Below are 26,397 nucleotides of genomic sequence, written 5' to 3'. Positions count from 1 at the left end.
TATTTTTCTGACGTTTCTTCATACCGAGGAAGTAATATACCTTTGAAGATGAGACTATCTTAAAATTATTATATTTTAAATGTTTTTAATAGCTAATATGTTGCCTTTTCTTTAGTTATGATCTGCTGTGTTTCCTCTCACTTCTCTAATTAATCTACAGCCCAGCTGCCTCATCTCCAGCAGTTCCCCACTGACAACTGGGCTGCTTTCAAGGTTGTTTGTGTTTTCAAAGGCTAACATGAATTTACTGGGTTCCTGATACTGAGCATTATTTTTAGCAGAAAATAATTCCTGAAAGCAGCCTAGACACCTAGGCTGGACTGCCTGGAGGTGTTTTTTTGCTGCATATAAGCTTTGTCTGCCACTTTCAGAAGTGCTGCCCTGGTACTTATTCTTTTTTTGTTTTTGCAACTGAGGTCCATTCTTACCACCAAACTCTGCAACACTTCTCAATGGATGCAGTACTTTCAATGGTGGATTTGCACCAGGGAATAGCTAAATCAAGAACCATTACATGACTATACTAGCTCCCAGTAAAGTTCATCTTCTGATAGCTGACCTAAATTATCTGTAGCTCCTTGTTATCCTGAACAAACACTTGTCTTCATTGTCTGTTGTTTACTTTATTATGTATTTGACCAAACTTATTCTATATCCCACATACTATTTGAATAATAATGTGAATTATTAAGCTTTATAATGGACATTTAATATCAAAGATGGCCTGGCCACTGTTGAGAGCAGTGGTTGTGAAGTATGTTTTTCAAGATCTCTGAGGTTGGTTGGCGAAGAATCTATAGACTGTAATGTTGCACCTAACACCTCTGCTATCTTTTGTTGTAATTAGTTTCTTTCTTTTGTTTAGCACATAAACTGTGTCTCAGATACTACAGTTCCTTCATATCAAAAGTGTATCTGAACATTGTGTTACCGCAGTGGATAACTTTGCAAACGCTGACATTTAACCAGTAGTCTGTAAACAAGTTCAAGACATACCTATATTTGTTTTGTGGAAAAGAAAAGGAAGAAGGGGGAAGTAAAAAGAAGAAGCCACTGGAATTAAGTAAACTAAAAAGGGCAAGCATTCTGAGTTTAGTTGCCTTTTTTCTTTTCCTAAAGCTTTTGACTCTAAGAAGTGACTGTGTACAAATTTAACATTCTTACTCAGCAGATCTGCTCCTTATGTATGTCCAGAGTCAGATCTTTTCACTTTAGTGACAAAAACATTTTTTTAAACTATTTTTTCCTCCTGTTGGCCTTGCATCTGTTGTAGAGGCAGTTGGATTATTTGCTCATCAGAGACATTAACTACACTCCAATTTCAGGGCAAACTTTTACCCACAGACACATTTGCATTACTCTATTGAAGTCAATGGTGTATCATTGGTGTAATGGATGGCAGACTTTGACTGACATATTCTTTGTTACAGATGATGATGCATTAGCCACAGAGAACACAGATTTCAAATCCCAGGATAAAATTTCATAAGTGGAAATTTGTCTGTCTGCTTAAAAACTGATGTTTTCAAGACAAAAATACAGTAAGCTTGATTAGGGTACACATTACAGGAGTCTTGTAATGATCTCCAAATCAAGCATAAATAAATCCTGGAAATTCACAGTTTAGGTTAAATTTACAAGAAATCTAACCACCTTCACTATGCCCTGTAGTGACACTATGCAGTAAGAATACAATTATGATTCATGCATAGTAGGGTTTGTGGTCCCAGATCAGATTAAATTTATTTTTAAAGACCCTCTAGAATGTTTTTCATTATATCCGTAGAAGACTGCTGCCTTCGTAACCGAAATCATTAAAGTCCTCTCAGTTGTATAATTTTTAACATAGAATCTGGCCTTCCTCCTGCTATACTTCCCCATTGACATGGCAATATTTTAACTAAAAGCATGTTATATGGAACAGGGTTCATAGCCCTGTGGCATTTGGTGCCCTTTTTTATAACCCATTTGTGGATTTTTAGAGTTTCCCTCAGCCCTGATCAAGACTTTTCATGTTTAAAACCAAGATAGCCTTATGCTTTAGTTCTAAGAGGAGATTTCATTTCAGTAGATAAAGCTTTGTGCCTGAGAAGAGGTCCATATTTTAATTAAATAAGTCAGATATGCCAATTTTTCCTTCAGGCTCAACAGCTTGTATTTCCTTAGATTTGACGGCTGTGTTACTCCTTTTCCAGCTTTTCTTCAGCCTTTTGGGATGACTTATTAATATACGGTATCTATACCCTGGGTTTTTTTCCAGTCCAGTCTCCTGTTATTAGGATGATGTAATATTACTGTTGTTAAACCTCATGCTAGAAGTCTGGAGTTTAGCTACTGCTTGTTCCCAGCTTCAAACACCAGCTATAAGTCGTCGTATTTTGGACCTTAAATATTTTTGATGGGTGTCCAGTGAAAATAATAACTCATTCATAAGGAATATCTGGACCAGCATGGAGATTTTCTAAGGTACATACTGTTAACTATAAATTCCCATTATATAACATATTGGTATTTTTCCTCGCTGAACTCTGCCTTCCTCCAGTTCTTCCCACTGCTTATATCTTTCTCATTCTTTCCACAAACATCCAGCTGGCTTGGCAAGTTGCCTGAATTGTGAGACCTTTGCCTGAGCACTCAGATGCATTTTTTAGTGTGTTGGTGTTTATTGTTTTGGGGTTCCAATGTACATTTTCCTTTCTCGTTGCATCAGCAACCTCTTAGTGTTTCCAGCATCTTTTTTCTCTTTATGTACCCCATCTTCAAAGGAGGAAAGAGCTCTGCTCCGCAGCTTAAAGCCATGCAGCAGAACTATATTCAGTATAGACAACCATACTCTTTGCACTGTGCCTAGAAGTCAACCCCAGTGCACAAGTGTTAGATTTGCATTCAGATATCACCCTATTTGATAAGGAAACATGGGCAGCACCTCTCAAGCCTCTTTGGAACATCCCAGGAAAATGCCTATAAGTCTACCACGAAATGACCCAGCTAGAGCAAAGTGTAAACCCTTGAAAGAAAAAGCTTGAGTCAGCCAAGACCAGTGAGTATCAGGAACGCAGTGCTAGCACCCTCCCTAACGGCTCTAGCAAAATCAGTGTGAATGCTTTATGAAGTCCTGTTGATGCTCCAGGCCCCCACTTCACTTACAGAATTCTAGCTGCTTGAGTCAGAGCAGGCAGAAGTTCAGGGTGATAAGGACTGCTATCTGGACTCAGATACATATCCTTTTTGAAGGGGCACCAAGACAGCAACTTCATGAGAAAAGAAACTGTTTCCTCCAGATTTTGCAGAAGCTGTTAAACCTTGGCTATTTTTTGTTATGAGTCGCTCCTTAAGCTTCCTCCTCCTCGAAAATGAGAATACTCACAGATTATATCTACAGAGAAGTGGAAATTACTTACCTTTAATTCTGCTTTCCTGAAGATACAATTTATGATAGGTTTCAGAGTAGCAGCCATGTTAGTCTGTATGTGCAAAAAGAACAGGAGTTCTTGTGGCACCTTAGAGACTAACCAATTTATTTGAGCATAAATTTTCGTGAGCTCACACTGCATGCATCCGATGAAGTGAGCTATAGCTCATGAAAGCTTATGCTCAAATAAATTGGTTAGTCTCTAAGGTGCCACAAGTCCTCCTTTTCAATTTACGATAGGATTTTCATTCATTCTCCTACATCACTTCAGAAATTATTTTCTTTAAAGTGATTTCTTTCTCATACCTGATTGGTTTTTTCCTCTGAAGCATACTTTTAGATTGCATTACCTAATTTTGAATTGACTTATCATGGGAGCTTTGTCTTCTGCACAACCAAATGAATTGGCTGGCATCTCCTGTTCGCTACAGGCAGTGGCACACAAAGTTTCACAAGGGAATTGGCTCATATTTTATCCTCAAAGGGCAAAATTCTTAAAGAACTCTGGGAGTCCTGCTGTTCTTTTACTGAGGAGCTAAGACCCAAAGGAAGAATCCTATCAGAATGATGTCTTCAGAGAAGCAAAATTGCAGATAAGTATTTTTCCTTCTGAGTTAATTATGCAGTGCCACTGAGTGGTTTGTCAATAGTGGGTATCAAACTCAGGTTCTGTGGATCTAAAAGCATGAGCTTCTACTACCTTAACTAAAAGACCGTGATCTAATAGCTCAAAGACCATACAGAATCAGAAGCCTTTCTGAGGTCCATCCTACAGAAGGGGACAGAGAGCCATGCTGGTTATACTGGGCTGTACTAACGTTACCCAAGCTTTCCGCTATGTACTGCTTTTAAAAAAACAAAAAAAACCCCCAAAAACTGGAATAGCTTTACTCTCACTTCTGATACTCAATATAATTAATAATAATACTATTACTTCCTTCAAATAAGTTTGTCATTTCTGTTAATAATTATATTTTGCAGTATTTACTTTTAAATGTTTTGCTAGACTAATCCGTGCACTGAAAACTAAAAGTCAGTCTCTCCATTTTCTGTTGATATTTTACCAAATGATGAGAGTGCCCATAAATCATGGGTTGGTTTATGGCATGGAATGAATTCATAACTTTCCCCAAAGAGATAATGTCTTGCAGTTCAAAGTCTGTTTTCTGCACAGCAGTAGCTAAAGATGCTCTTATTGCTCTTATCTCTTTTTCTTACTGTGAAATAATCCAGTGATCCCATAGTGGTCTGACCATGAACCAAACCCATTTGGAAAGAAGCCTACTTGGAGTCAGAATGAAAAAATAAAACAGAGTTTAGCCAAGAAAGAACATGGAATGATTATCTTCGACAGCATGTGCTCTATTATTATTGCTGCTGGAATTTTTTGTACTTGAAGAATGGTGTTTGTTTCATGTCATCAGTCTATCCATTGACAAGCATCAGATTGTCACTGACAGTACTGTTTGGATAATCTGTGATAATGTATGACACTCAGCCAAATAATTAATTTCTGTTAGCTTCTATGTGCTATTTTAGTAACTGGGAATATCTAGTAACTCCTGCTAGAAAACGAATAATCAGTAAAATGTTTTCTCAATTTATCTCTGTACAGACTTGAGCTAGCCTACTCAAACTAAAATGCATAGATTAGTTCTTGAAAGCATTCTAGAAATGCCAACGTTTCTAGTCTTAATCCTGAAAGGCAAACTGAATCTTTAAAAGAATGTGTTCATTTCTTCTGGGAGGTTATAGTAGATGATCGTTTATTTTATGTTCGCCGTTCTTGGTTTCTGACATGTTTGGGCATATGCACCTGAATATGGACATGTGTTAGAATCTGTATCTGCAAATCCCATTAAGTGAAAGTTGTTTTGTGGGTGAAAATTCTGACACTTCCATGGATTCATGCACGTACACACAAACGTGCAGGTGTTAGAATTTTCAAACATGCAGGCATGTATGTGTTTGCACCTGAAAAGTGTGGCTGTATGGACCAGTATGAGCACACAGTCAGCTGTAGACTGGCAGAGGTCAAGCTTAAAATATGGTTCTGTATTACACAGTACTTCTATGTTGGCAGTTCAGTGCATTGAGTTCTCCTACATTTAAATAAAATATCCTTCCATCCCTCTTGTTGCTGTTGCCACTGTTCCTTAAAGGCTGCAGCTACCAGCTTCTCTCCATCCATATAAAATGATTGTGATCCAAACTCTTCTCAGTTTGCATAACTCCTCACCCAGAAGAGTTTCAATCCTCAGCCAGAATTCTCAAGTGCACAGTCAGTGGGCATCAGATATCCCAGCTCAGCCTTGCTTTGAACTAGAGATGGTCAAAATTTGTCCAAATTTCAGCTACAAATCTTCCTCATTTTTCAACTAGCTTTTTCTTCTGATTCAATGATACTTATCTGGAAAGGCATGAGGGACATGACATGAGGCCAGTTCATGATCCTTCAAACACGACATGAGTGAATATCTCAATATCCATAAGTGATTATAATTTTAAACTTGAAATTAAACATTTATTATGAAATAAATTTAATAAACTTTCACATCATCTCCTGTGAAAAAGAATGAGCTAGAAAGCAACTTAAAATACTTTCAAAGCAACAAGTTATTTGGAATTTCATTCCAGGAATAACCTTGTTAGTTTAAAATATATTAAGTTTTATATTTGTTCACACACACCTCAAACAACATTAGAAAAGAATACTAAAACCACTCGTAAAATGGTGATAATATTTCTGCCACTTGTATTTATATCCATTGTTACAATATCTATCCAAAATCATTACAGCATTCTTGTGATCTGTTATATTCTTGTTAACATAGATATTTTACATATAACATATATATACTTTAATTTAATATTGTGAAACCTAAGGAAGGCCAACATAGTTTTGACTCATGTTTTTTATATTGCAGTTTATTGATGGTCGACTATCAAAGCTAAATGCAGGAAGAGGGTTCTCGGATGTTTTTGAAGAAGAGATCACTTCTGGAGGCTTCTGTGGAGGTACAGAATTATTTTAGGAACATTTGTTTCAATATATCATTGCGTCTTCCACAGGAGCTGTTGAGGACGATATCATATTGACTTGAACATAGTCAGATAATCACTTATCCAGTTTAAATGCCTCTGATTCATTCTTAGCAGGGTTTCAGTCTGTTATATGTCGGTAGCAGAATAGCGAATTAGCTATTTAGCCAAACATTTGCAGTGCATTAAATGAAAATAAATGGAATTGTTTTACTGTAATTAACTAGTTTTTATAAAATCAAGATCAGATGAGATTTTATTAGATGTTTTTAAAGTATTGGCTTGCTTAATAACGGATTAGATATTTACTGGCTAAAGTATATTTTTTGTAATAATTAGAAGACTTTAGTTCCCTTCCTTTTTAATAACGGTTAATTTAGTTATTTTCTAATGTCTCTTTTAAAAATTCCTTCATGTATCTCATGTAGTTCTGCAATATACTGAAGTCAAATTTCTCCAAAATATGAGTAATTATTATCTCAAGCAAAATGCACTATGCTTAAATAAATAATCTTAATGTGCAGTTCGAGTCTAAAAAGTGACAGTATAAAAATATATCTTCTTCTTAAGGATATATACTATTTCCTGCTTGTATTCAGTCATATCCATTGACTTCAGTGACTGAAATAAATTTTACCCGTACCACTTTTAACTCCTGCTAGCCTTGCCAAGCCAGTACATATAAGAAAGCATAAGGTGGGTACAATTCCATGTTCTGCATTTCCAACAGGATTGTCTAACCATTTCCATGGCAAGTCAGTTATACCTTTTTAGTTATAAACCAGCTCTATTTCCTTCAATAATTGTGATCCCCCACAATGCCATTTTTACAGTCAATTTTCATAGCAGAACCTCAGTTTTTTGTATAAATGTGAATTGCGTGAGTTGAACCAAATCATGTCTCTTAGGGCAGCTTTGTGACAGTCTTCTGCTACAAAGCTACCCTCAAGCTAGCAGATCTGGCCAATGGAGGATTTGTCCTGGAGAGCCACCATAAGAGATTCTGTGCCGTGTCCCCTGGACTCTCGACATAGAAGCCTACTTGTCTAGAGTCTGACTATAAAGTGGCCTTGCTCCCTTCTTTCTCCCATCTTCCTAGACTTGTGCTGAGATCTGGCCTGCAGTCTGTTTTTTCCTGAAGAGGTTAGGAGAAAATGGAAGTAACACCAAGATTTAGTCTGTTCCCCTCTCAGTCCTGCCCTTTAGGGCAACTCATACAACTTTATGAATAGCTTTTATGCAGTGGACATGTCCATTCAGATAGGTAATGTCAGTGCTTAAAGTTCCTTTGCTCTTTGCAGTTAAGAGGTCAAAAGGGTGCAGTGAAATAACATTAGAACTTGGATAAAGTTAGGTTCTTGGCTCTACATTGATATGTTTTGTCAACTACATGTCTTATCTGGCTATGCTCAGGAGGGAATATTCACCTTCACTAGCAGTTTTGTGTTAGAATTTATTGTATCCTTACTTTTCAAGTCAGACAAGCTGTACCACGTTGTGGACAAATTGCTTAGGGCACATATTCAATATTTACATAGCTGCTGTCTCATTGTCATTATGAGGTGCAGGCAGAGCAACAAGTATGGAATTGAGGGTGACATTTTGTGACACTAATGGGGTAGAACTGTGGTATTTTTCATAGTTAAATCCCATCAACTTTGCCATTGGTTCAAGACTACACAACTGGGTGGAGACCAGCTTTCAGAAAGGTTACTAAAAGTCAGAGTAACCTATGCATTGTTGAAGGGGCAGGTGAACACATCATGAAGAACAGTGATAAGATTTTCATGCTATTGAGTCAAAAGAAAGGACTTTCTTTCAGCCTCTCCATTTTCGTTAATATTTTATTGCATTTTCCAACAAATACAAACATAGCTAAACTATGTAGAAATTTTAACTGAAAATTTGAAGCAATGCTTGCATTAAATCTGTTTTATATCTATAAATAGATTTTTCTTTAAATATAGTGATTTGAAAATACACTTTTTTAGTCTGAAGGATGGAAAAAAATTGTCTGCCATATCAAAATGGCATTCTGTATCATGCAACGTTCCCATTAAAACTTTTTCACAAGTTTACACCTTCCGTCACATGCATTCTCCTGCAAAGATAAATATAAGAATCATCAGTGCAAATGTAATTTTCAGTGCCTGCGACGATTATTGATAGTACACCCTGTGGCCTTTTTCTTCTGCTCTGTGTTAGCTCTGCTGGAGGGGCAGAGTTGTTGAGTCCTTATTGTACCTTCTAGGTGTGCCACATGAAAAAACAATTGTTAGCTAGTAGAAAGTTTGATCCCCACCTGCTGCAAAACTTTTTTTTCAATCAATTTTTTTCCAAGGTAAATGTAAAGTAGAGGCATGGAATGGGGAACGGTATGTCATTGGAGTCAAAGGCCTGGGAATAATGTTGAGAATCAGGTGTTCAACACCCTACCTCCCAGAAGCCTACCAATTGCAGATGTATTAGGATTGCTAATCATCTTAATGTTCCCTTTGGGCCGTCTGCTTTTTCTTTTTTTTTTTCTCTTGCACACTTTCACACTATGCTTCACTGCATTCCCTTTCACAATGGAAAAACATTTTTTATTGATGGAAAAAGTATCTCATGTTTATTCCCAAAACCTATGGAATTAATTTCATCCGTAGAGCTTTCTTTAATATGGTCATATTGGAAAACAGGCTAAAACCCAGTGTCAGCTTGTGTTGCATTGCTGCTGTTCAATTAAAACTTTATGCACAGTTATTTAAACTTGTTTGCCCCTGGTCACAGCTGGCTGCTCAGAAATAAAACTACAAGTCTTGTAATTCCCAGCAAATTGCCTTCATACATAAATAAGTATTAGCAAGAAATTTAACTGGGAATTTTTCCTGCTTCTGTAAGAGCAAACCATCTGCACCTTTGCACCTATCACCTATTTTTTTCTTGGACTGGGGCTTGGTAATAATTTTGACAGATACATTTTATTCATCCAGAGAGGGTTTTTTTCATAACCCAAACGTATTGGCAAATTTAGTGAAGAAAATATCAGCAAACATTCGTATTTTATCAGTACACTAATTTTTTTAGTTGTGGTGACAACCTTGGAGCTACTGGTGGAAAAAGATTCTACTTAACAGTAAAGAAGTCACGAGACTTTGAACCTCTGTTGGAAATGTGAGATTTATAATAAGAATTCAACATTTTCCAATTTAAATTTGAGGTAGTTCAGATATTGGCTCAGCATAAATGGTGTTTGCTTCATGTTTTCCCTGGTTGAGTATGTATCTGTTTTTCTTCACTAGTAAATGGTAGAACTCAGAAGGATTTGTGATCTGCAAGCCTCCCCACCAGTGTACTGGTTTAAAAAACCTCTTATTAAATTACAAAATCTCATCTACTGTAATCTCTGGTAACAAATGGAATTCAGAGGGGCCCTGATAAACACACTTCAAGTGCGGAAATTTCTTTCTTAAGCAAGAGCCGATGGTAGTCCATTATTTCAATGGGTTTTTGATCAAGCCCATAATTATTATTTGGTTAACTTTGCCATAACCCTGAGCAATAAATTGTTACGTTAGCAAGTTCATTATATTAGTGAATGAATAGTGGCTACATTCTACTTTATGGTGAGGAAATAGTTTTTGTGTGTATTCTATGTGTCCTCCACTAACACTAGTGAGTAGCTCACGAAAGCTTATGCTCAAATAAATTTGTTAGTCTCTAAGGTGCCACAAGTACTCCTTTTCTTTTTGCGAATACAGACTAACTCGGCTGCTACTCTGAAACTAGTGAGCCTAGTCAATCTTAAAAAGACAACTGTTCAGTCTTTGTGAATGTAGCATATTGGTTAAGACACTTCTGCTGTGGATAAGTGCACAGTCAACTCTAGTAAGCTCTCTTTTCCAACTTGGCATCCCTTTCACTCACTGCACTGTTTCTGAGAACTTGGGTATTGCAGAATTGCTTGCAAGGAATTTAGTGCAATGGTATGGAACGTTTAAATGAAAGCATTTCTACAAGTCCAAACAGCTAAATCCCTTCACTTATTTCCCTCAGAAATTGCGGTATTACCTTTTACGATTATCCAGTTAGTCCTCAGACATGTTCCATGAGAGCTAGATTGTTGGTGTTTTGGCTTTCCACCAGCCAATCCAGGTTCTAGTTATTAGATTTATTTCGGAGCTTAAACTTTTGAAATCTCCTATTAAAAAGCTGATGTTTTGTCAAAGGATATCAGTGTGTTCTTTGCAAAGTTGATAAATTCTCTCTTTGAGCAACATGATTTTTGTGATCTCAGATTTTTTGCTTGGAAGTATTCATTCATAGTAACTGTCGTTGTACTTCACAATATTAGTAAATTCAAGTGATTAAGCTACTCTTAACATTTCTCAAAGGTAAGGAAGTCAGTCTTGCATGTTCAACTGAAGTGTCTTCTGAAACTGATGTTTCAGTTCTACCTCAACCACCTTATCAAATTTTAGCATATCTTCTGTAGCCAATTTAATAATATAATAGCACTCAATGATTTTATCTATGTTGGTAGTTGTCTTACTCTTCCACTTGCCTTCTACACTGTGAAAGAAAACAGGTAATTTACATTTCCAATTACAGTGGGTTTCCCTGCAAAGGAGATGTGAAGCGATATTAAAGTCCTTATTCCTGTTGCTAGTCCTTTTCCCTCTGATATTAAGATGGTAGTGTCTGTAGCTCAATTCATTTTCTCACTGCAAGTTTTTCTTTTTGCCCAGAGGAATAGGGGAAGGAACCCAGTTCTGGGTAAAAAGGGGGAAATCACCATATCCAATACAAAATATATTCTTAGCACAATATATACACACCCCTCCTTCAGACTTTTTTTGTATAATTTTTTCCTTTCGTTTTTAGTGAGTCTGAATATTTGATGGCAACTTTAATTTCTCATCATACTTGAGTCAGAGTTAGCAGTTTTCTTCAGAGAAAACGATTGGGTATGGTGAAAAAGAAGCACTATTAGAAAGAAAACAAGGGGGTTCATAATAGGGTAGCCCCATTTTTGCTTTTTGTGTACATGGATTTCCCTCCTTCACAGTATTGGAAGACTCAAACTCATGTTTAACAATCTATGGGTTTTTTTTTTTAATACAAAGTGTATTGTGGAGGGGGCAGGAACACCCAAAAATGTGCTGAATGTGTTTCTGATTATTTTATTTTATTTTACATTCACATCTTAGGAAATTCAAGATCTTATCAGCAGTGGGTGCATACAGTAAAGGTATAACAATTTTATTTTTGTTTGACTAGTTTATTTATCTTTGAAAAAGTCAGCATACCTAACATGGAGCTTTAAAAGGATATTTGACTTTATATGGTCAATTAGCCTCATTCTCTAAATTTTTGCAGTGTTCCTTGTATTATTGTAACAGAGAAAGTATATTACATTAGTAAGGAAGTTATTTTTACCCAAATATTTTTGTCATAAACTAGTGTCTTTGTCATGACAATATGTTTATATTAGTTTAAAAATGAGAAAATGTCTCATGCACAAAATAAATGCCAAATTTTGGAAAGCACAGAATGTTTTTCTGTTTATCTAGCCAAGGTTTTTTCTGTATGCTATATTGTGTTACATTCCATAACTGTGAGTTAGGTGTGGCACTAGGATTTGATAGGAATTTTATCACTTCTAGTAAACAGCAGTTTGGTTAATATTAGTGTTTTTACATAGTCTGACTAACAGAGGACCTGTGTTACACAACGTTGTTACTAGGCAGGATTAGTAAAAGATAGTACTGTTGACAAAACTCCTGTGATTAAATAAGACCTAATTACCTCAATGTGATAGAAATAGATTTTTTAAAATGATACAATATATACATTAATAAGCCAAGGAAAACTTCCAATATGACATGTAATATGGTAACGGTTCATGCATGGGTATGAGAATACGTCATTATGTTAGAATGCATTGATAAATATGTGTCAGCCATGATAATGACATACTGTAACCCTTGTGTAGATGTAGACAGTAGGTTGTAGATAGAATGCAGCTGTGGAAATTTTTCCTAATTTAAAAAGAGGGCTATTATTTTTGTACTTTATTTTATGTCAGCTTGTCATCTATTTTTCTTGCTATTGTCTTAACTTTTAATCTGTGTTGTAAGGGTTATTAAAATATGCTTTTGTATGTTTCAGAAAGGAGGTGCACTAATCAACACAGCGATGACCAAAGCCAGCCCTGCTGTGAAGACAGCATACAAATTTGTAAGATCAACACAATCTGTGCATAAAAAATTGCAGAAACCACCTACAATCTCCAGTTATTGTCAAAAACTGAAAAATCTGTATCCTTCCAATATGTATTACAGAAAAACATTACAGCCTAAGAAATTGTTTTCAGCTTTTATTCCTATCTTGTGGAGAACAGTAACCACTCCCTGTTACTGTTTTGAGTGGTTCAGTATGCTATTTTTGGCTTCATTCAAAATATACAGTAGATTCTTATTTGAATACCTGTTACATATTTGAAATACAGCTGAAAACCTCTAATTAGCTGATGATATTAAAATATGGACTCTGAAAATACTAAATCTCATTTACACTAAGGCCCCTTTACTCCTCCCTGGCAGTGTAAATTAAAAGTCACTATAAATGTTGTTTACAGTTCTAGGTGGTGTAAAGGAGTCTCTGTATAAATAAGACCCTCACGACTCCACTTTGACACTAAGTAGTAACCTATCCAAAGTAGGTTTGGAAGCATTTATGTTGTGTGCAGGGAACGATTGCAGTCCAAAATTTCCACCATAAGCAAGCTATTACTTATTTTGTTGTGAGCATCTTTTAAACTTATTGCTATAGTGTTAATAAAATAGCACTAATTCAAAAAGTTATGGACTTGCACTCTTGGCCATTGATTTACAGCTTATCTAGATGAAGCTGGGGTATAAATCTGCACTGCTCTAGCATGCCACATGCCAACTGTCCACATGAACCACGCTACAGTAAAAGTTACCTGATGCATTTTGATCTAGCCTGCTTTGAAACAGGAATAGGATCCAAGTGTTCCAGGGAACTTTTAGTGCATGGTAGCAGGGTCCACACTGGCAGTGCGCAGCAGGCTTGTCCAGTGAAGATTTACACCCCAGCTCACCACACGCTGTTTAACTAGTTTTATGTCTTCCGTTTGACAAGCAGTCCAGTTTTTAAATTATCTTTAAATATCCCTAGATTATAAAGAATGTGAATTACATTATATTATCCAGGGTATAGAAACAGTGTGGTAGCTCATAAGAAATGACACAATGATTAAGTATTTTAAGATTGGGTTCAAAGCACACAGGGGAAGAATCTTCTCTGCCTTCCTTTTGGCTTTTCCAAGGGCTCTTTAGATTGATGCATAGTACAGTAGTTCTGAATAAATCAGTGCTACAGTGTGATGCTAGTAGATTTTAAATAAAACTTTAAAAGAGAATTTTTAATTATACATCAATTCAAACTCTCACAAAAGTCATGAGGAGAGAAACAGGTAAATAAATTAAAGGTACTATATATCCACACACTCATTTATAATTTAAAAATGGTTCATTAACAGGCTAGCAGGAAATTATTCTCCTCTGTTTTTCATGATCTTAGATGAGGTTTCATGATTTCCTCCCAGCCACCCATTTCTCCCATTGTGTCCCTGATCCTACAACTTTTTCTGCATCAGTAGACGCCTTTGTGTGCAAGAAGCCTTATTAATTTCAGTGGGAATCTGTGCATGTTCAGGCATGGAACAAAGTGCAGGAGCAGGTCTATATGTCCTCTATTGCCCTTTCACCTTCCATACATGCGTGCATCTACTACATGGCACCCTGTTGCTTGTTATTGAGCTACTGAATTTATTATTTCAGGGTCACATTTTCAAAAGTTCCCTAATCTGGCCTTCAAAACTGTCCCAAGTTGTTGTATATGGAAACACTCATAACTCTCCCCACAAACTACATCTCCTCAGGTGCAAAATCAATAATTGAGATGTGTATGTCACTGATTTTCATGTGTAGATTCTAAAGTTTTTCATATATGGCCCTTAAATGTGAAAAGGCATGGGCATAATTTTCAAGGCTACTTTTGAAAATTTGGTTCTAAAAGTTAACTTGAATCTAACTGGGTGCGTGTAAGGAAAACTTTCCTATTTCTCTTAAGACCAGGTTAGCATTTTTTCTAGCAAAAATAAAATGTAGAAAACTTAGAATATAATTACTTGTCATCTAGAATGGTAATTCATCTCTAAATAGAGGGATGCCCTTGGGTCCATTTTCTGTGCAAATTATTGTCATGAACAATCATGGGACTTGGCTGTCTATTTTAATGCACACAGTTTCCTCCTATCAGCACTATGCTGTTCAGCAGCGCTGGAGAAATTCTCCATCTGCATATAAAACCACTTCATTTCTTTTAAGATTGATGTTGCCTTGCAAGTTACCACACTGGAACACTATAGCAGTGAGCTTGAAAATCTTAACAGTTTTCCAACATGAGTTGCTATTAAAATACTACTTCAGATTTAAAGTACCATCTCAAATAAGGGGATGGACACGAGACCAGTAGGATGGTTCATTTTTAGCAATAGGTGAGGATACATTGGCTAAATTAATGTGTTTTCACAACATTGGCATGTATGTACATCTCTTACTAACTGACTGCTATTAGTATAGCTAATTGGGACAGCCCATGTGAAATTAGTGATAGAGAGTATTATCCTTATATCACATAGAATTAAAAAAAATAATTTCTCATTAAGTAGGCCTTACGAAGCATATTCTTTGAACAAAGCCTATCTCTTGCACCACCAGTTAAGTCCTTTTGTTTTAATTTTCTAGGCAAAAAGTCATGCAAAGCAGGGAATAAAAGAAGTGAGGAGTAAGTTAAAACACAAGGTATGTAATACAATTTTACTTTCTTACCTTGCTTCTTGTATCAGTTTGAAGCTTATACTTTACAAATCACATGAGATTTGTGTTTTTAATGACTTTTGAAATATGCTTAGCCCTTTGTTCAAGAATACATTTTTCATAACGAGCCCTCTGGCAACTATCTGTCATTCTGTGCATCCACTGAATAATCTCTTTATTGTTTGCATATTTTATCATAGAACAACAGAGCTCTTCAAAGATACATTAACAGGATGTATGTTTTCATAAAGTTGATTGCTTTGATATCACAATTGAAGCCTTTGCTTCAAGCTGAGAATTTAAGACAGGATAGTCTTGCTGTACAATGTAATTCAGAAGGTGTAGTTGTCTGTTTGGGATTTATAAGATCCAAGCACAATGTTAATGTTTTAAAACAGAGAAACATTTCAACTTTGAAAAGTAACACAGAAATATCAGAATGAAGCTTGATTTAGGCATTTAAGGACAGTTTTCCTAATGAGTTTTATTTCTTCACTTACGATTTTCCTTGTGGGAAGGGGGAACTAACTACAATGTTATTTTATACTTTTCTCAAATATAAAGTTTTAAAAAATATGTCATAAACATGAATGGATTTAAATTGTTTTATATACATTCTAAAAGCTTAATTGGAAAACTTCACACTGGGAAAGATGCATTTGATAACTATTAACTTTTTGGAATGCTGTATTTCATTTTGTTAATAGATACGATCTTATGACGATATTTAATAACAAATGATCTGTATTAACAATGATTTTTAGTACTCTAAGTATACATCGGATATGTAGATAAATATTATAAACATGGGATTTTAAATCTATTCTGTTGTGTAGGAGAGTGATGAAGAATATGGAACTTGTAGCTCTGGTGTGCTACAGTGTGCGCCAGTGTACACATTACACAATCAGAAAAGAGGAAACTCAGAAAAACGAAGACTTGCTCAGGTAAGTCACCTGAAATCTGTGCTATCACTTTCTTAAAATATGGGGGGAAACTGTTTTCCTGTTACAGTAGTGTGTTAAAATATTATGGTAAATACCTTTATTACCATCTGTATTCAGGAAATATGATAAGTAGTATTCACAATAATATTGCTTGCATAATACGCTGTTTTGAGAGTAGAGAGAATGGCTTATCATATATCATCCTCCTGGAGGGAAAAAAATAGGAAATTCAACAGGGAGATGAGGTTGCCAGGTACATCTCCAGGAAAATAAATCTCAATTGATTCTTAGAAATAGGACTATTTTCAAAAAAATATTTAAAATTATTTAATAACTACTGTTTAAAAGTACTATAAGAATCAGTACAAAACAGTTAGATAAATGCTAGGCATATTGACAGTGTGATCTGTTGAAAAGTTTACTTAGTAGTCTGTATCTTTTATGGACTTCCATTAGATAAAATAATTTCATAGGCATAAAACACACATTTCAGATCAGGCATGAATATTAGTTTTTGAATAAAGGAATTCTGGTATATTCATATATACCCAAGCCGATTTTCACTGCTAAGCTATCTTTTTACAGCCCTAAAATATAGTGGCATGTGTTAATACTTTACCTAAAGCCAGTTGATTTTGAGAGAGGGCATGCCTTTAATTCAGACCTTGCTCAAGCTGATTATCATATAGTGAATTTACTCCTAAGTCAACTAGCTAACAGTGTGTCAGATGTCTTGTCTTTCTGTTCTCAGTTCCTTTAATGGGTCTGATTCTCTGTAACAGGTGTAATATCTCAATTTTAACCCTTTACTAATTCCCGAATGCCCAAATTCTATTCGAATTATTGCTTTATTCTGTATAGAGTAATAAACAGTTTGGGGGGTTTTGTGATCTCTTTTGAATAAGAATATATATTTTTAATAATATATACAGACTCCTGTTTTTGATACCACAAATGTTTCTTCCTTAGATAAGATGGGTGTACTGTAGGTCAAATGAGTACCTCTTCGAATTGACAGTTGTATTTACCTGACTATTGACACTATTTACTTTATATATAATAATAATAATGTTATGATAAAATTCTAGTTTTGTAAGCCCATGCATTCAGGTTTTTTGAATGATAAAAAAGAAAGTGTTTGTGGAAACTAATATACAATTAGAGTAGATCAGTGACTTGCTCAGTAGAATGTTAGAAAATATATGGTAATACTAAAGCCATTTGTTCCAGTGGTATAAATAATTTAGGCATATCTGTTTTAATTATGCAGGCGGATTCTCTTCTGTAACATGTTTTTCAGGTTTCTTTTTAAATACAGTAATACTAAAGTCTGCAGTGTATTTCACCTAGACTAACACAGTGCATCCTTTCTTTCAAGAACCTTGTATAGGTTAAATTTCTTATCTTGACTGTTGAGACAGAAGATATGCAGATACATTTAGAATTTTAAAAATGTAGTATTTATAACAGAAATTGATACTTAACATATTTATTTTTAATTGGTAACTGTCATTCTAATATACAGAAACTTTTTCTTTAACCACATCTGTGTCGCATAACACTGCTTTTTTCAGGACACCGTAGAAACACATACCCAAATCTGTTTATATGTTCACTTAAACTTTTATGCAAATGTACAACACAAATGTAGCTAAAATATGTGTCTGCACATTCAGATGCTTTTAAATGCTGCACATATACAAAAACTGTGAGTTTATTAATTTACTTCATGGTCAGGTCTGTCTGCTGTTCCACTTTAATTGTTTAATTTTAGTACTGGAGTCTACATCAATAAATTGTACCAAAGTAAATTTTATTATTAGATATTAATGTTTCTTCTGAAGGACTGTGTTATTGCAGAATACTTCAACATTTATCTGATTTTTCATTCATACAATCGTACACTACTGAGATTTAGTACATTTTTTCTGCCAACTAGCCAACTTTTTATTTTTGAAACAGCATACACTTCTTTCTGAATGATACAGTGTATCAGGTCAGAACAGCAGAGATTTTTTTGTCCTATATAGAGCAAGGAAAATCTTAATGTGCTTTAAAAAGCAGGGGTTTGTTTACAAGACAAGCTCTCTTACTAAGGGCTCCGTATCTGTGCCGAGCTGAGAGAGCAGCATGACCTATGTCCCCACCCCATCCTCACCCTGAATATCACATGCACTCAGTGGGCAGGAAACAACAAGCTATAATCACTGACCAAGAAGTTTGGTCTTGTACAGTTCCAAAAAATGCAAACTGGGCTTTGTGGTCCCAAAACATAATTATCTATATGGAGTCTCAGGCTGTCCTATGTGTTATAACTGGTGCTGTTTTTAAAACATGGATGCTATTAGCATCAGCTAACAATAATGCAAGATCCATTGAACTAACTGCTGGCTTTGAAAGCTTGCATCTATATAAATTATATTACTTATTATTAAAAGCAAGTGAATTGCATTCAAACTACACTTCATAATTGTAGGGCTTTGTCTGGAGCTTTCCTTCCTGCTGATTAATCTTTTTGTCCAGGTTTCTAAAATGGCACCGCTCACTGTCCTCTCAGTGTAGTAACTGAAAAATAAGATAGTGCTAATGGTCACACAGTAGCTTATTCATTTAAATATACATTTTAAATAATGGATAAAGATTGGTTCATTGAAAAATCAACTATCAGAATACTTCTAAAATCCCAGACAGTTTAGATTTTTACGTCTTCTTACCTCAAGACAATGTGGGCTTCCCCCACCTCCAACCCCCTCATTATTAACCATCTCACAGTAAGTCTTTTTAAAGTACTACAACATAAAGAATGTAATGTTGCACTTTCTGTTTCATGTCAGGCCTATGGATGGGAGTTTTTATTTCCCCATTGCTGCTTTCCAGTAAATCATAAATGTCAAATTAGTCATTTGAAATTAATTCAAAAATATTGTTGATAATTTAAAAAAAAACTTTTATAAAATAGTGTATAATGCTGAAGTTCTCTTGATTCTAGAGATCAGTTTAATGACTGTTTCATTACCAGGAGATTTTGTACAATAGAATGTGAATCTGCTTTTTACCCCAACAAATAGTAGTTTGTATGCTGGTCTACTAATTAGTACGGTTATTTCCTGTTTTGTTGATGAGGCTTAAATAAATGTCAAGGGTACAGCCATGAAGATCTTCCAATTAGGCCTTGCGTTTGTAAGACCCAACCCCTTTGCTTTTGTGTGAAGATGACAGTTCCAACTGCAGCCTCAGCCTAACAGGGCTCCAGGGAAAGGATTCTTCTCTGGTTTTATTGAAAACAAGGCCAGTTTGGCCCAGTGAGAATACCAGCACTGGTCACAATGCAGAGCCATTTTTAACAATGAATATTTACTAATCTTTATCATTGCTCTTGTGGTTGTTTTAAAAAAAATTAGACTTTTAAAAAAATAATAAATCAGAATGAATTATGATATGTAAAATAGCCGTTGAAGCTTAATCAGAGGATAAATAATTAAATCTGTTATCACAAACTATAGTGATTATATTGGTTTCCTTTCATTAGCATTTGGAAAATCTTTCCCAAAGAAAGCAAAACAAAACAAAACAAAAACCCCACAATTCAACTTAATGTAAGATAGTGTTAGAAGAATTGTTCTCTCTCTCTCTCTCTCTCATATTATGTTTGAGCCCACACTTGCTTAGGTTAGCTATTCTGGGCTTTTTGTGTGTGCGTGAGCTTAGCTGTATTGCAAGTCAACATTAACAGATGGATTGCCCTAAGCAAGGGAAAACCACAACAACAAAATCTAGTGAAAGTAGAGGATTGAAGCTTTTTATTGTTAAGCCTTATTAAAACCTTGGCATGTACACTGCTGTTAACTGTTTCATGCCTTAAACTAATAGCATTTCTCTGATATTTTCTATATTCTAAGTGGACAAGGTACCTGAGATAGTATGAGAAATTTCTAGTTAAATGTTTTCAACGACAAACTAAAGCAAAACATGAGATTGTTTCAGCCCATGTTTACATTATTGTGCCACATATTATTAGCAAATTACACTGTGTTGACTGTCTTTTTACTATTTACCAACGTTTTTTGGTAATGCATGAATTAAACTACTGAGAACTCAGTTTTTCAGAATTCATTTTAATTCCTTTTCTTTACATGCATTGATGCAGTGCAGATTTCGGGGTTGGGAGGAGTGTACACAGACAGAAGTATTTTTCTACCATATTGCTTAAAATACAACCCCCCCCCCCCCCCCAAAAAAAAAAAAGGAGTTTCAATAAGAAAAAAGGAGGAATACCAGGAAGATCTGTTTGTTTTCATGAATATGATCTATGTAGTTTTACCATATGTAACCATTATCCCAGGTGATTGGTGGCTTATTTAAAAGGGAACATTGCTGGGTTTAAATAGTCCTTATGTATTCAGTGGCTTATAAAACATGCTAGCAGGTTTGCAGAGTACTGTGTAATGGCTATGAGCTCACTTGATAATTAATAAGCTACCAATGCACCCTTGTCTCAAAGGAAATAGATGTAAGACTTATAGGCATGCAGTAACTTGTAGCCATAATAAAAAATAGGGAATTTGGACTGTAAGTGTGGATTTACTGGGAATCCCAATGTGTCCCTGCTACTTTACTACACATATATCGAAGCAACCAGGTGAACTACTTGTCACAACTGTGCAGTATTTTAAATATAATGTTTTAAAAATCTCATTTATAATTGAAACTTCTTTATGTAACAAGTGTAACTAAAACCAGTTGAGATTAAACCTTTTATCTTGCTTTCCCCAAACGTAAGTGAATTGACCAAATAAAAGTATTTTCCTCTTTTCTTTTTAAAGCAGAACATAGAGGTGAATTTCAGATACGTAGTACAATATAATGAATAGAAAACACACAATTCAAGTGAAAGAATGTGTACTTTGGCTCGTCCTCAACAGCTATAGCAAGTCTTGCTGGAGGAGGCAGTATTTGGCATCTTCAGGAGAATACCGAATGCCCCATACATTAATACCATCTCCAATGGCTAGCAAAAAAATGACATAAATATTAGCTGCAAAGAGCCTCCAGTGCCTGACTACCCTCCAAAACTGGCAAAAGGTGATTATGGTGGGTCATGGTGGGAATAGAAAGGAAATGGGAGAAGAGGAGACTAGAGCAAAATTGGGCCATTGGAGTGCTGCTGAATATAAATACTGCAAAAGAGTCCCACTATCAAATACGAATCAAACATCTTCATAATTTAAAAAATATAAAAGTTGTGGTTCCATGCTTTCTATTTTATTTGGATTCAGCTGAAATGTTTGGGATCACATTTGGGAAACAGAATAGCAGCTTCTGTCCACATGCCTCATATCTACTGAAAATCCTCCATGGAGCTTGGGTAGCTTTAATCCTCATTGAATAATTAAATTAATGTAGATAAAATATTACAATTGACAGATGTCATATACAGTAACAATTAGCAGTTTTGAATTCATAATTTAAGAGTGTGCTTCATCTTTAGGGAAAATTTTCCTATAAAATATTTGTTCTGCAATAAAGTTTGGTCAATTAGTAAATTATGTATTTTGAACAAAAGAGGGCATAATTTGAAAATATTGCGGGCAATTGTAGTTTTTTTAATTTATGGGGAAGGTTTTTTGTCTTTGTATGTCAAGTAAATCTCTTCACTCTGCAAATTGTTCAGCTTTTCTTTTAATTAAAAATGAAAAACCTAGACAGCAAAAAATTCAAATTATAGATTACGAGACTGCCCTCTGGTGGTCCTGATATCTTCCCATATACTACAAGCATATATGTAGCCAATCTCATATGGTGAATGCTTGCTCTTTACATCAAAAGATCTTTTAGAAACAAAACAGTAACCATTATCTCAATAAAATTCTTATCTAAAAGCGTATCCAGACTTATAGACATTTGTCATATCCATGTCCTTCAAACAGAACAATCTTTATTTTTTGTAGATGTACTCTCTGAACAGTAACAATCTATTTGTTTCCTTATTTTACTTAAAATATTTCTGGCATAACCATACTATTGAATTAATTATGAAAAATAGTGAAGGGGGACTACCTCATTTCAGTGATTTATTTAGCAAATTGATGTATTTAAAACAAAAAAGAGACAATGCAGATATCATAAAGTTTTTTTTATTTTTATCTCTGATTGTTTCTCTTCTATTCTCAGCCCATTCATTTTTTCTTCCTGTTAAGGTCTTACCAAAACAGAAAGAACTCTTATGGTACTAGCTGCATTACTGGTGCAAGTTTCTCCTTTACTCATTATTGACTTGTAGTCTTATGTTTCATTTTATTCCATAGAAGACATCTGCCCTTCTTTGGTTTTGCCTCCCCAGTGGAAAACCATACTTGAGAGCCATCTCTGTCAGTCATCAAGTTTCCAAACAAAAAAAAGGAGTGCCTGGAAGCTGGTCCAGAAGCTCTTGCTGGCCTTTGTGGCATTTAGATGAGTATTTGGCCTTTTCATGGCAAAGGCACCAACACATACTGCATCAGCTTTATCCAAATGAGAAACCTAGAAAGTGAAAGCTTGGCAGGTGGATTCTTGACATATGCAATCTATTTTAGTTCTGGAACTAATGAATGAAAAGGCAGTTCAGCTGTGAGTCTGTCACAAAAACAACCTTAGTGTTGCACAAACAAAGGATTCTTTTAAGGGTCTAAAAGAGAAACACTGTTGTGCTGAGTATGCTGTAGAGAATCAGAAGAAGCTCTTTAATATTTGATAATTAACTGAAGTAACTAGGGGTAGACTACTAATCAAGATAAATTACATTGATATTTATATCTTACTTTTATTTGCCATGCAGCTCTCTTCTCCCATCCTACCTAAGAATAGCAGTTACAGATAGTGTTATGGCTCCACCTAGCAGAAGGAAGGAGTCAAAAGTTCCGTCAGTTCAAGACACCAATCCATCTGCTTCCTTTCCAACTTAATTTTGACTCCTGACCTTGAAGCACGGAGAGAGCAGCCTCAAGGCTCCAGCTTCAGCTCTCATTCTGTCTATTCTCTAACCTCCTGTACGTTAGAGGGAAGCAATGAAAAAAAGAAGTGATTCAGTTATAGGACAATGAGTATGGCTGATGGAAAAAGCCGGGAGAAGAAGAGCAACAGGAAAAATCCTTTCCTGAAGAGACCTTACAGGTAGTAGAGTTGGCTGCTGGAAGGGATAAATGTACATGGAACTAGCAGGAAGATTTCCTCCTCATGATTAAATCTTCTGGTCATGGACTCTGAACTGAGATGATGTTGGAATCACCCCTAAGGCTCAACTCCATTGCCCCGCAACACAGATTTGCTTCTTAGATTGCACAGTCAGCCTGAGAGTTCCTCACCTGGATAGGCTCTAACAGAGCCTGTAGGTCTGTGTGACAGAGTTGCAGCTGATGCAATGTTGTCAACTCTCCTGGTTTTATTGTGAGTCTTATTTGGATCTGTTCCTAAAGCTCCAGCTGCTGGAATCCTGTGATTGATGTGAAAATCTCAGTTTTCATTTTTAAAAAAGTTTATAGTCCTCATGGTTGTATAGAAAAGCTTGAAAACATGAACCCTCTGCAGGCTTCAAAAATCAGAAGGGAAATAAAAAGAACTCAGCATTTATTATGGGAGGGGGGAACAACCTTAATGGTTTTTAAGCCAATTGCAAACATTGGGCTCCAAAAATCATGACTTTTGTATGTTTGGGATTGGTAATATTAATGCCAAAACTACCAGCATATCAGCCCTCTTTGTTTTCAGAGCCTCCATGCTTCCCAATTTGGGCTTATGTATACTGGATGAAATCAGGGTGTTGCCCAGCTTCTCATGGCAATGACCCTTCTGGAAGAGTTATTCCCACCCCTGAGGTTGATGCCCTTCTTCTCCTCATGGAGGGAGCTTGAAGCTGATAGGCTATCTTTCTCCTCCCACATTCTAGCCAGCAGAGGCAACAGGGTCCCTTTGGCTCTGGGGCTCTGAATGTATAATGCTTTTCTGGGAATCATTACAACATCCCTGTAATCTCTTTTACTCCAAATTGCTCATATGTACCCTTAACCTTAGCTCTATTTTCACATAGATTTTGGTTTGGTAATTTCCCCTTTAGCAATAATTTTGTATATGAACTATTAACAGAAATCCCAAAGAGAATGTTATCATGTGATATTTCTAATGATTTGAAGATACGGTGTATCAACTTGAAATTCATTTTTCTTTACTTTAACATTTTAGGATCAGATTAACTGATATGTTCTGGCTGCTTCACCCTACTTAGCAGCAGTGCAAAGCAACCCGAGTGTTCTGGCCATGTAAACTGGGTTTACAGCTGTTTTGTATCATCAGAGTAGCACAAAACAGCCAGATTGTATATCCCAGGTTCCCCAATCTCCTGACCTCTGCATCCCCAAATTTCGTCTTCCTCCCCGTGTTTCCCTACACACATACCAGTTTCACTCTCCTGTCGCCCGCATTCCCTGGCGCACACACATCCTTCACTCTATTTAATTCCTTGCTCTACTTGGTGAGTAGTTTACCTTTAAGGGAAGGACATCATCACAGAGAACTAGTTTAGCATGAGCCGCTATTAACTATAACAGTAATCATCCCTGGGAAAGGAACCTGTGTCCTCATGTTTTTCAGAAGGTTTGTTAATATCTGGGCTACAGCTCCCAGAGTAGTATTGTTTTAATTCTGTCTGAGTTCAAGAAAGGTCTGTAAGACCTAAACATCTGCTTTAAATTGATTCTCTCCAGGTCCATTCTTCAGCCTTCTGAACTATTCATAGTCCCATTAAAAGTAGAGAAATTGATTCTCATCGTTATGCCCCAAAGCTTCTTTATTCCCTTTCTTCACAGAAACCTAAATACCAGCAAGTAGTTTTCAAATTTCCCGTGGTTCATGGAACCACATTCAAACTTTGAGAGACATATCCCTGAAATTATAAGTACGGTTCTCTTAAGGTAGCATTTCAGTTGCTGTCAAGATATCCCACAGAGAGGGGGGGGAATTAAACTCACTGATTATTTCTCCTTCGGTGGTTTGCGTCTTTCAAAACCAGACAGTTCACTGACTTTCCCACTGAGTTTGTTCTGGGGATTAATTCAGAGTTGTATATTAACGAGCCTATTGGTTTACTTAGGTTGTGCCCTTATCTGTATTTGCTGCTGCAGAGAAAGTGTCTTTTCCCACAGCTTTGAAGTCATTTTCTATCTTGCACTCATAGTTTTAGAAGTTTCCTGTTTGTGATGGTTATAACAAGTGGCAAAAGGTACCAAAACTACAATGTTTTGGCTGATTAAAGACTATATCCTATTAATTTATGTCCAGAGGAAACAGCCAAATGCCATTTTGTACGAAGCCTGGACTGTTCCAGACTCTCAGAGCAGAAGTACACGATACTGAAATTTGTGAAGTGGCCATTTGTTCATCTCCTCCCATCTGCATCTGCCATTTCCAGTTGGATCAGTCCTTGCCTACTGAAATGTATTAGCTATTAGGTGCTCTGAGCACTATTGTCAAGTAAGCATAACTCCTGTGGCTCACTTCTTATGATATCATTTGCCTGTAATTGTGGTTGCTTGGTATATGGGGAAGAGGAACACTGAACGAGGGAAAATTTACTCAACTGTAATCCTATTTGTCATAGTCCTCTCTTTTCCTCCCATTTCCTGCATCATTCTAGTCTGCCGTTGAGAAGTGTAACTAAAAGTATTTTCCCTATGATCTCATTGTCCTTTACTATAGCCTGGAAGTCTCTAACTGGAAAGGAGTGGGTAGCTTAGTGCTTACATAGTACCCTGAACTAACTGATTTTTTTGCCTCCTTGCTTCTGTCTGTAATTCTTGCTATTGGATAGGATGGGAGAAGGAGAGGACTCAGAGAAATAGAATTTCTGATGACTGAGTTTTGCTTAGCTAGCTTTCTCATATTAAATGAGTAACTTTCATACCATAAACCAGCAGGAAATTTACTTCACATATTTTATTTTAAACACAGTTGAAAACTTTAAATGTTGATATATTGAATAGTTAGTCAATGTGAAACTATATATGAGCTGCCATTTTTCAAAGGTTTATTTGTTTCTCACGTTGAGGACAATTAATGGCAGTAGCCTTATCAAACT

The 26,397-nt window shown here is 35.9% G+C and overlaps 1 protein-coding gene across 1 annotated transcript in view; it reads left to right on the top strand.

Moving 5' to 3' along the window:
* Positions 1 to 26,397, top strand: part of DENND1B (DENN domain containing 1B) — a 240,237-nt gene that overhangs the window by 192,678 nt on the left and 21,162 nt on the right. Inside the window, exons 15-19 of the mRNA XM_074961176.1 lie at positions 6,340 to 6,430; positions 11,647 to 11,687; positions 12,608 to 12,676; positions 15,274 to 15,330; positions 16,182 to 16,292. Of these exons, the coding sequence (XP_074817277.1) occupies positions 6,340 to 6,430; positions 11,647 to 11,687; positions 12,608 to 12,676; positions 15,274 to 15,330; positions 16,182 to 16,292 (369 nt within the window). The remainder of the gene's footprint in view (positions 1 to 6,339; positions 6,431 to 11,646; positions 11,688 to 12,607; positions 12,677 to 15,273; positions 15,331 to 16,181; positions 16,293 to 26,397) is intronic.

The sequence above is a fragment of the Natator depressus genome, chromosome 8 (assembly GCF_965152275.1).
Source record: "Natator depressus isolate rNatDep1 chromosome 8, rNatDep2.hap1, whole genome shotgun sequence".
Lineage (NCBI taxonomy): Eukaryota > Metazoa > Chordata > Testudines > Cheloniidae > Natator > Natator depressus.
The sequence above is the reverse complement of the archived record's forward strand: the minus strand, read 5'-3'. Positions and strand labels throughout refer to the sequence as shown.